Source organism: Myxocyprinus asiaticus, chromosome 11 (assembly GCF_019703515.2).
Source record: "Myxocyprinus asiaticus isolate MX2 ecotype Aquarium Trade chromosome 11, UBuf_Myxa_2, whole genome shotgun sequence".
Lineage (NCBI taxonomy): Eukaryota > Metazoa > Chordata > Actinopteri > Cypriniformes > Catostomidae > Myxocyprinus > Myxocyprinus asiaticus.
This window is the reverse complement of record NC_059354.1, coordinates 46,222,364-46,234,485: the sequence shown is the minus strand read 5'-3', so window position 1 is coordinate 46,234,485 and position 12,122 is coordinate 46,222,364. Positions and strand designations below refer to the sequence as shown.

At 38.3% G+C, this 12,122-nt stretch overlaps 1 protein-coding gene across 9 annotated transcripts in view; it reads left to right on the top strand.

Annotated features, from left to right (window-relative positions):
- Positions 1-12,122, top strand: part of tns1b (tensin 1b) — a 370,155-nt gene that overhangs the window by 245,864 nt on the left and 112,169 nt on the right. The window contains exon 2 of one of the 9 annotated variants that reach the window (XM_051710900.1): positions 8,429-8,553. The exons of the other annotated variants lie outside the window; for them this stretch is intronic. Within the exon in view, the coding sequence (XP_051566860.1) occupies positions 8,548-8,553 (6 nt within the window). The 5' untranslated portion in view covers positions 8,429-8,547. The remainder of the gene's footprint in view (positions 1-8,428; positions 8,554-12,122) is intronic. 9 annotated transcript variants of the gene reach the window in all.

The window sequence follows — 12,122 nt, the reverse complement described above, 5'->3', positions numbered from 1 at the left end:
ATTGACTATAATAATACCCAATGTGCTACAGAGGCCATCTCAGATTACACACACACTCTCACAACAGATTTGTTTCTTCCCCAGTTATGATATATTATGCATATTGTGGAACATTTGGAGAATACGCTTGAAAAGGTAGGCTATACTGTACTGCGTTTTATTGGTTCAGTAAATATTCCCCATGATGATATGCAAATCTATTGCACACAATGAGCAGTCTACTTACTGTCTGTTTGTATAATGTCAAACATGGTATTGCCCTTTATTTATATTGGCTTAATAATTAACTAACAGTATTACTTTCTTTTTCTTTATGAAACAAACCTCCCTGTACTCCATAAATACAAAGAATAAAAAAAAAAAAGAAAAGGTTTTGAATCTTCTTACAGTTGTGCATTCTTCTGTTCAACACAATGCATTATTGATTTATTTCTTAATCACAGTTAAGTTTTTAAACCATTGAATGTAACTAAAACCTGGTGTATTTTTGTAAATTGTTCTGTATTGTGCAAATTGTACCACCATTTACAGTGCATCCGGAAAGTATTCACAGTGCTTCACTTTTTCCACATTTTGTTATGTTATAGCCTTATTCCAAAATGGATTAAATTCATTATTTTCCTCAAAATTCTATAAACAATACCCCATAATGACAACGTGAAAGAAGTTTGTTTGAAATCTTTGCAAATTTATTACAAATTAAAAAAAAAATAAAAAATAAAAAATCACATGTACATACGTTTTCATAGCCTTTGCTCAATACTTTGTTGAAGCACCTTTGGCACCAATTACAGCCTCAAGTCTTTTCGAGTATGATGCTACAAGCTTGGCACACCTATTTTTGGGCAGTTTCACCCATTCTTCTTTGCAGGACCTCTCAAGCTCTATCAGGTTGGATGGGGAGCGTCGGTGCACAGCCATTTTCAGATCTCTCCAGAGATGTTCAATCGGGTTCAAGTCTGGGCTCTGGCTGGGCCACTCAAGGATATTCACAGAGTTGTCCCGTAGCCACTCCTTTGTTATCTTGGCTGTGTGCTTAGGGTCATTGTCCTGTTGGAAGATGAACCTTCACCCCAGTCTGAGGTCCAGAGCAGGTTTTCATCAAGGATGTCTCTGTACATTGCTGCATTCATCTTTCCCTCGATCCTGCCCTAAAGTCTCCCAGTTCCTGCCGCTGAAAAACATCCCCACAGCATGATGCTGCCACCACCATGCTTCACTGTAGGGATGGTATTGGCCAGGTGATGAGCGGTGCCTGGTTTCCTCCAGGCATGACACTTGCCATTTAGGTCAAAGAGTTCAATCTTTGTTTCTCATGGTCTGAGAGTCCTTCAGGTGCCTTTTGGCAAACTCCAGGCGGGCTGTCATGTGCCTTTTACTGAGGAGTGGCTTCCGTCTGGCCACTCTACTATACAGGCTTGATTGGTGGAGTGCTGCAGAAATGGTTGTTCTTCTGGAAGGTTCTCCTCTCTCCACAGAGAAATGCTGGAGCTCTGTCAGAGTGACATTGGGTTCTTGGTCACCTCCCTGACTAAGGCCCTTCTCCCCCAATTGCTCAGTTTGGCCAGGCGGCCAGCTCTAGGAAGAGTCCTGGTGGTTCCAAACTTCTTCCATTTACGGATGATGGAGGCCACTGTGCTCATTGGGACCTTCAATGCTTCAGAAATTTTTCTGTACCCTTCCCCAGATCTGTGCCTCGATGCAATCCTGTCTCGGAGGTCTACAGACAATTCCTTGGACTTCATGGCTTGGTTTGTGCTCTGACATGCACTGTTAACCGTGGGACCTTATATAGACAGGTGTGTGCCTTTCCAAATCATGTCCAATCAACTGAATTTACCACAGGTGGACTCCAATCAGTTTTGTAGAAACATCTCAAGGATGATCAGTGGAAACAGGATGCACCTGAGCTCAATTTTGAGTGTCATGGCAAAGGCTGTGAATACTTATGTACTTGTGATTTTTTTCATTTTTTATTTGTAATAAATTTGCAAAGATTTCAAACAAACTTCTTTCACGTTGTCATTATGGGGTATTGTTTGTAGAATTTTGAGGAAAATAATGAATTTAATCCATTTTGGAATAAGGCTGTAACATAACAAAATGTGGAAAAAGTGAAGCGCTGTGAATACCTTCCGGATGCACTGTGTATTTGTGTATTTAGCATATTTTGGAAAATAATAAAACATATATTTTTGAATGACGAATTATTGAGCCTCATATTTGTATGTATTAACAGGCCTACCTACTTCATTTAATTTGTTTATTTTTTTTAAGTAATTTAAACAGAGCTTTAAAAAAAAATTATATATATATATATATATATAAGCAAAGAATAAATGGATGCAGTGGTTGTTAATGGTCATTTTATTATATTTCACTTAATTGTGCTTTAGTTCTTGCACACCCAGTTTTCTCTTGGCACACCCAAAGTCTTGTTTCTAGCTACTCCACAAAGTGTTGCAGGTTTACTGTTTGACCCATTGTAGTTTTTATATATACAGTAATTTAGTATTATATTTGGTGTTCTATTTAATTTCTCATAATATGATCATTTTATAGCAACAAAGCAGTAGTTACACCACACTGGTGCAGGAACATGCACTTCCTTTGGAAACCAGTGGGGGGCAGCAGACAATATAGAGTTACTTTGGGCTTCAAACACCTTCCTTTTGTGGTTTCCTTTTTCCCCCAGTAGATCTGCTCTGTGTTTGAGCACAGATCTGATCTACAGTGTCACTGTTCTGTAAGCAGTTGAACTAGGGCCAGTGATTAAATGTCTGTGCACTCGAGACAGAGTAGGCAGTTTTTCCCTTCATTAGGCAAACAAGCACATGGTACATTGACAAAATACCTCTTTTAACTGTGTGGTTTTTGGAATTTTTTGTCAAAGGGGGTGACTTAGGACAAATAGCTGCTGATTCCATGTGAATTTGTATTCCAAAGGGAAAATAAAATCTCAAACCGAACTGCTGACTGTGAAACATAAAGCTATAAGTTAACCCACATGAAGCTGAAATGAAATGGGACACAGAATGACTTGTTCTAAATGCATTGACTGCAGCAAAACAAAAGCTGAGTATTTCCGGATCCCAGAGGAGAGGTTGAAATACCACATTGGGAGGGAAGGAACCATGTCACTGAATCAACATGGACACACCCTTAGCTCCACTGGGCTCTGAATTTATTGATGTTCTTCCCCTTCTTTCTTGGATACAATATTTAAAAAATCCTGAAAAAAGTTGAATAATATACACTACCAGTCAAAAGTTTTGAAACACTTACTCATTCTTTATTATATATATATATATATATATATATATATATATATATATATATATATATATATATATATATATATATATATATATATAATTAATTTATTTATTTATTCACATTTTAGAATAATAGTAAAGTCATCAAAGCTATGGAATAACCTAAATGGAACTATGGGAATTATGTTGTGACTAAACAAAATCCAAAATAAATCAAAACTGTGTTATATTTTAGCATCTTCAGAGTAGTCACCCTTTGCCTAGAATTTGCAGAAATGTACTCTTGACATTTTCTCAACCAACTTCTTGAGGTATCACCCTGAGATGATTTTTAAACAGTATTGAAGGAGTTCCCATCTATGTTGGGCACTTATTGGCTGCTTTTATTATTTGGTCCAAGTCATCAATTTCAAAACATCTTTGTTTTATTTTATTCATTTATTTATTGTATTTTATTTTTGTGTGTATGTATATATATATATATATATATATATATATATATATATATATATATATATATATATATATATATACACACACACTGGCGGCCAAAAGTTTGGAATAATGTCAGATTTTGCTTTTATGGAAAGAAATTGGTACTTTTATTCACCAAAGTGGCATTCAACTGATCACAATGTATAGTCAGGACATTAATAATGTGAAAAATTACTATTACAATTTGAAAAAGATGTTCAGAACTTCTTAAACTACTTCAAAGAGTTCTCATCAAAAAATCCTCCACGTGCAGCAATGACAGCTTTTCAGATCCTTGACATTCTAGCTGTCAGTTTGTTCAGATACTCAGGTGACATTTCACCCCACACTTCCTGTAGCACTTGCCATTGATGTGTCTGTCTTGTTGGGCACTTCTTACACACCTTACAGTCTAGCTGAACCCACAAAAGCTCAATGAGGTTAAGATCCATAACACTCTTTTCCAATTACCTGTAGTCCAATGTCTGTGTTTCTTTGCCCACTCTAACCTTTTCTTTTTGTTTTTCTCTTTCAAAAGTGGCTTTTTCTTTGCAATTCTTCCCATAAGGCCTGCACCCCTGAGTCTTCTCTTTACTGTTGTACATGAAACTGGTGTCGAGCAGGTAGAATTCAATGAAGCTGTCAGCTGAGGACATGTGAGGCGTCTGTTTCTCAAACTACAGACTCTGATGTACTTATCCTCTTGTTTAGTTGTACATCTGGCCTTCCACATCTCTTTCTGTCCTTGTTAGAGTCAGTTGTCCTTTGTCTTTGAAGACTGTAGTGTACACCTTTGTATGAAATCTTCATGTTTTTTAGCAATTTCAAGCATTGTATAGCCTTCATTTCTCAAAACAATGATTGACTGACAAGTTTCTAGAGAAAGCTGTTTCTTTTTTGCCATTTTTGACCTAATATTGACCTTAAGACATGCCAGTCTATTGCATACTGTGGCAACTCAAAAACAAACACAAAGACAATGTTAAGCCTCACTTAATGAACCAAATAGCTTTCAAGTGTGTTTGATATAATGGCAAGTGATTTTCTAGTACCAAATTAGCAATTTAGCATGATTACTCAAGGATAAGGTGTTGGAGTGATGGCTGCTGGAAATGGGGCCTGTCTAGATTTTATCTTTTTTCAAATAGTGATGGTTCTGTTTTTTACATCAGTAATGTCCTGACTATACTTTGTGATCAACTGAATGCCACTTTGGTGAATTAAAGTACCAGTTTTCTTCCAAAATGAACATTATTCCAAACTTTTGGCTGCAAGTGTGTGTGTGTGTGTGTGTGTGTGTGTGTGTGTGATATATATATATATAAACACTGATTTTAAAGAGCCAATTTTTCATTTAAAAAAAGGGATTTTTGACGGACTAGGTCTTCATCAGTGGAAAAAAGTTTACTCACAATTAGGGCTGGACGATATATGAGATATTCATGATATATTTGCAGTGATTTTGCTGGCAAAATGAAATTAAACGATTTTGATTTCACTGTGTTTTTTTTTGTTGTTGACTATTTTCACTTGCAAATGTCAGAGTGATAAGAGTTATTTTAAGTGCGTCTGTTATTTAATCTCCAGTAGCAAAAATGCCATTTGATTTGGTAAGTTAAAATCATTCATGCCAATCAACTTTTAGTGAATTGATGTGTTTGTGTTATTGCTTAAAATGTTCGTGGTAGTCTCCATGTGGCCTTTTTTTTTGTTTTGTTTTTTTACATGTATTGATATTATTTTTTTTATTATGTATATGGTGTATATAAATAAAAATAATTACATATCACCTGTATTCAGTTAGTGGAAAACACTGTAGAATACATGCATTGCTTAGTTTTAACTAGATTTTTACAATATTTTAGTGGCTCCGTTAAACATTTTGATTTGATTTTCTAATTGGAAACAATGATGTGGCGGGGTTATCAAGAGACAGACACAATGGGTGTGGCGTCAGGCCTTGGAGAGGCATTTATTGTCAATAGTAAAATATTCAAACACGGGAATAAAGTGTCCATGGAGAAAGTGTTCAAAATAAAGGGGGATCTGGCGCCCTTGTGGTGAATGGAGCTATGTGAAGGATATGTGGTGATGAAAAGTATTAGGTGATAAGCTCCCCTTCTGGAAAGGGTCAGTCTGGCATCCTGGCCCATCTGCCATGGCGCGTTCTCCAATCCCAGACGCCGCATCTAATTTGCACTGGTGGTCCGAGGTGCAGGTCCGGCGACGCATCAAACTCATGCCAGACCCTCCCTGCCCTATTCCTGGACCTGCGTGGATGCCAGTGTGTGCACACAAGGAGACAGAAGCCGGCTCCCCAAGGAGAGGCACGCTCTACGTTCTGTACTTATGGCAGCGGTGATTAGGCTCTTTTCACGTCAGGTGCACCCCATCATCTGTTGCCCAAAAGAGGTTCATTAAACTGCACTTATCCTCTCTCCTGTCTACTTCCATTGTGAGCCTGGCTGAAGGATGGCCCTCAGAGGCGTGGTGACAATGACGAGAGGGAGGGGCGGGTTGTTCTGCCACAAATGACTGTTTGGTTGACATGATGGTTCCTCCAAAACAAAACATTTAACAAAAAAATAAATACACTATATATTACTCCTTTCAAGCTATTTCAGAGAAAATTAATTTACCAAGATATATATTGAATGTTGTCAAAATGGTTGAAAATATTAAGACATATGTTAACAAATAAAATGTTAAGATAAATATTAAATATACTCACGATATTTTCTAAGTCAAGTGACTATATCAAGTCAGTGTAGAAGAGGACACTTGCATTGACATTGGATGTAGAATGGTCTGTGCATATTTAGGATAGAAATATTAATTATAATGGTAGTAGTGCATTCATGGTTTCACATAAGTACCAGCTGGGTTTATTTTAGCCACATGTCATTTTAAAGGAGGCTCTGTTCACTCAGTTTGTGCCTTCCTACTAGGAAACTCCCTGTGCTTTTTTCTTCCTGCAGTTTTTACTTAAGTGGGCTGTAATTTGTGTTCTGTGAATCGTTTAATGCGAGTGGTAGGATCATATGATGAGTCGTGTTGGTCTGGACCAAATCAAGTCAGTTACACTTTAGTTTCTTTATGATCAATTTGATCACCCATCATTGCACTGATCTAGCCTTTGTAAATCCTGTCAGGCAGCCCTTGTTAGTGTGCTTGCTAAGGCATGCATCAGTATTAATATCACTTGTACTTGGGGTTAGGGTTTTTCTAAACTCCAAACCCTAAGTAGTAAACTTAAACTAAAAAAGTATCACAAACTTTTATAAGAAAAACAACATCTTAATCTAGCTCAAGATGGTTTACTGGTTTTAGCCTGTCTCCCTGCTTGGTCAGGCTGGTCTGCTTTGCTTGTTTTAGAGGGGTTTTGGGCATTTGTCAGCTGGTCAGGCCGGGAGACTTAAACTCTTAAAACAACTAAGACCAACAAACCAGCTTTTTTCACATTGGTAGTGGCAGGAGTTGTGGAATCAGAATATACGGAAGACTAGCCGATTGCTAGAACCACCGAGACAATTATTATTAACAAAAGGATGAAACGGACCTCTACTCGAAAAACCCGACACTGTACAGAATCTTTGTCCTGTAAGCTGTGGAAAGTCTGTTAGAGCTGAAAAAAAAAGATCAGTTCTTGTTAATATTTTCAGAACCAGTCTAAACCACATAAGCCTGAAGGAAGTCCTGCTGTGCATGTAAGACTGTAGCAATGAATTTACTTTGGCAACGGTAGTTTGATGATTTAGAATCTTTTCCGTTGATGCACAAAAATTGCGGCTTTTATCCAAAATTGTGGTAAATTCGAGGGTTGCTGTATCCAAAATATTGCTCACCATTTTTACTATGGCGCAATACTCTTAACCTCAGATCTATGCAGATCTCTTTTAAAGGGATAGTTTACCCAAAACTGGAAATTTTATCATAATTTAGTCACCCTCATGTTGTTCCTAACCTGTATGACTTTCCTTTGTGGAACACAAAACAAGATAATTTAAAGAATGTCGCAATCACTGATTTTTATACAGTAGCTGTTGATAGTGCCTTTAAAACACTATAAAGCTTAAAAGAGCACACCAAAGTGTCATAAAAGTAGTCCCATGCAACTTTTGCATCATATTCCAAGTCTTCTGAAGGAATACAATCACTTTGTATGATGAACAGACAGTTCACCTCAAAACAAAAATTCTCTCCTCATTTTCTCACCCTCATGCCATCCCAGATGTGTATGACTTTCTTCTGCAGAACACAAAGATTTTTAGAAGAAACTTTCAGCTCTGTAGATCCATACAATGCAAAGTCAACAGGGTCCAAAACTTTGAAGCTCAAAAAAGCACATGAAGGCAGTTTAAAAGTAATTTATATGAATCATGGTTTAATCCATGTTTTCAGCAGCGACATGATAGGTGTGGGTGAGAAACTGATATTTAAGTCTTTTTTTACTGTAAATCTCCACTTTCAAACAGCCTAAGGTTTCTTATCTACTAAGAGTTCTTTTGTTTTTGCCACGCATATTGCCACATACTGGGCAGGAAGGAGAATTTATTGTAAAAATGGATTTAAACATTGATCTGTTTCTCACCCACACCTATCATATTGCTTCTGAAGATATTGATTTAACCACTGGAGTCATATGGATTACTTTTATGCTGCCTTTGTGCTTTTTTTAGCCTCAGCATTTTGGACCCTGTTGACTTGCATACCATGGACCTACAGAGCTGAGATGTTCTTCTAAAGATCTTCATTTGTGTTCAGCAGAAGAAAGAAAGTGATACACATCTGAGGTGGCATGAGGGTGAGAGAATTTTTTGGGTGAACTATTCCTTTAAGTTGTTAGTCACTCTCAAATCAATGATCAACTCTTGTATACAGAGTCCAAATCAAATATGGTAACATGTCAATAACAACAAACCTCTTTGGTTCTTGTGTCATGACGTCATGATGTTTGGTAACAAAATGCACAAGAACCAATGAGGTTTGATGTTATTGACATGTTTTTGATTTGAGAATGACTAGCACATTAATTTTGTTCTGTTCATCATGCAGAGTTATCAGATGCCTTCAGAAGACTTTGAATATGATGCACATGTTGCATGGACAATTATGACAGTTTTCATCAAGCTTATTCTGTTTCTATCAGGAAGACTCACAGACTTGAGTAAAGTTTAAGATTACATTTATTTGATGAATATGAAACAGGAATGTAATGTCTCTCTTTGGCATAAGCCCCGTCTGGCAGTCCGAAGCGATTGTACTCGGAACCGTCAGATCCTGCCGGAGATAGGAGGCAGGGGCAAGGAGCCTACCCCCGTGCCGGACGGGACTCAACTAGTGGCGGTGGGGTGTGGAGGTTGCCGTGTTGGCACACTGGAACAGCAATGTGATAGATTGTGAGCAGACTTATAAAGGGATGGCTAACACATGATTGGCTTGGAGTTACCTAGCTAATGGTGCGATGATATACAGCTGCGAGTCTTCCCGCTAGATCTACGCTGCACTTACATTTCTATTTGTGGTATCTCTATTGCAGACATATAAAAATATAATAAAAATCGTATGCACATTTTACACAGAATCTGGCAAGGAGACACCTTAAGTACAATTTGCACCTCTTCACTGTTGCTGAAAAATGCAGATGCACTGAGAATCCTTTTGCAATTAGATTGTTATTCCCAAAAATCAAAATTGGCTTAAATCAGAATCAGAATCAGCATTATTGCCAGGTATGCTTACACATACATGGAATTTGTCTTGGTGACAGGAGTTTCCAGAGCACAACAATACAATACAGCAACAAGACATAGATAATAATACAATATATGCAAAGTCTTAAGCAACTCGACCATGTAGCTCATTTTGTTCAAGTATCGTCGTATTGTTCTCCTTGAAACAACCGCACCATCTTTTTCCAGAGCAGCCTGTATTTCTCCTGGGGTTACCTGTGGGTTTTTCTTTGTATCCCAAACAATTCTTCTGGCAGTTGTGGCTGAAATCCTTGAGCCATTTATTATCACATAGTTGTTTGGCTCCTTTTTAAAAAATAATGATAACAGAAATCACCCAAATGGCCCTGATCAAAAGTTTACATACCCTTGAATGTTTGGCCTTGTTACAGACACACAAGGTGACACACACAGGTTTAAATGGCAATTAAAGGTTAATTTTCCACACCTGTGGCTTTTTAAATTGCAATTAGTGTCTGTGTATAAATAGTCGATGAGTTTGTTAGCTCTCACGTGGATGCACTGAGCAGGCTAGATACTGAGCCATGAGGAGCAGAAAAGAACTGTCAAAAGACCTGCATAACAAGGTAATGGAACTTTATAAAGATGGAAAAGGATATAAAAAGATATCCAAAGCCTTGAAAATGCCAGTCAGTACTGTTCAATCACTTATTAAAAAGTGGAAAATTCGGGGATCTCTTGAAACCAAGCCAAGGTCAGGTAGACCAAGAAAGATTTCAGCCACAACTGCCAGAAGAATTGTTTGGGATACAAAGAAAAACCCACAGGTAACCTCAGGAGAAATACAGGTTGCTCTGGAAAAAGACGGTGTGGTTGTTTCAAGGAGCACAATACGACGATACTTGAACAAAAATGAGCTGCATGGTCGAGTTGCCAGAAAGAAGCCTTTACTGCACCAATGCCACAAAAAAGCCCGGTTACAATATGCCCGACAACACCTTGACACGCCTCACAGATTCTGGCACACTAATTTGGAGTGACGAGACCAAAATAGAGCTTTATGGTCACAACCATAAGTGCTATGTTTGGAGAGGGGTCAACAAGGCCTATAGTGAAAAGAATACCATCCCCACTGTGAAGCATGGTGGTGGCTCACTGATGTTTTTGGGGGGGGGGGGGGTGAGCTCTAAAGGCACGGGGAATCTCGTGAAACTTGATGGCATGATGAATGCAGCATGTTATCAGAAAATACTTGCAGACAATTTCCATTCTTCTGCACGAAAGCTTTGCATGGGATGCTCTTGGACTTTCCAGCACGACAATGACCCTAAGCACAAGGCCAAGTTGACCCTCCAGTGGTTACAGCAGAAAAAGGTGAAGGTTCTGGAGTGGCCATCACCGTCTCCTGACCTTAATATCATCGAGACACTCTGGGGAGATCTCAAACGTGCAGTTCATGCAAGACAACCAAAGACTTGAAGATGAACATGACCTGAAGGCATTTTGCCAAGACGAATGGGCAGTTATACCACCTGCAAGAATTTGGGGCCTCATAGACAACTATTACAAAAGACTGCACGCTGTCATTGATGCTAAAGGGGGCAATACACAGTATTAAGAACTAAGGGTATGCAGACTTTTGAACAGGGGTCATTTCATTTTTTTCTTTGTTGCCATGTTTTGTTTTATGATTGTGCCATTCTGATATAACCTACAGTTCAATATGAATCCCTTAAGAAATAAAAGAAATGTGTTTTCTTTCTAACATCAATCAATAAATTCTCCAAGGGTATGCAAACTTTTGAGCACAACTGTATGCATATGTACACACACACACTCATACATACACATATATATACATACACACATACACATATGTAGTGCAAATACAAATCTGTTATATACAGTGCAAGGGAATGTAATGGCAGAAGAGGTTGGGTGTGTTGGAAAAATATAAAAAGACTAAACTGTGAATTGCACATAATTATTGCTCAATGGGGCAGTTTTAACTGTTCATGAGATGGATAGCCTGAGGGTAAAAAAAACTGTTCCTGTGCCGGTTCTGGTGCTCAGAGCTCTGAAGCGTCGGCCAGAAGGCAACAGTTCAAAAGGTAGTGGGCAGGTTGAGTGGGGTCCAAAGTGATTTTTCCAGCCTTTTTCCTCACTCTGGAAGCACCTAAATGGTTAGGTGCTTAAAGATTCCCTACTTCAGACCATGGTTTTGGTTTTCAGAAAGAAAACAAATGGATTAAATGGTCAAAGAAAGATTGAAATAAATGCTTAAACTGAACGATATAGATAGCAGGGCAATTGCAAAACACTGAGGGCAGTTGAAGCAAGATGAGAAAAAGAGGACCAGGGAGAATGTGTTAGATTTTGCAAAACGTGTTAAGTTTTAACATTTGGGCAGGGCTCAAGCAGGGGAGGAGAAAGAGTCCCAGCTGGACCATGATCAAGTGTTTTGACACAGATGCAGGCTGGAATGCTTGGCAAATGCATTGCAAGCTCACATTTCTATTGAAGAACCTTATGTGCATTCTTGCATTGCTATGTGCAGTAACAAACTTCAGTACTCGGGTGGGTGAAGGGGGGGTGGGGGGTCAGTAGTTGGCCCGAAAGAAAAAGTGGGAGCATGTTTCAATAAGGTAATATCCGTTTACATTAGTTAATACATTTGGTA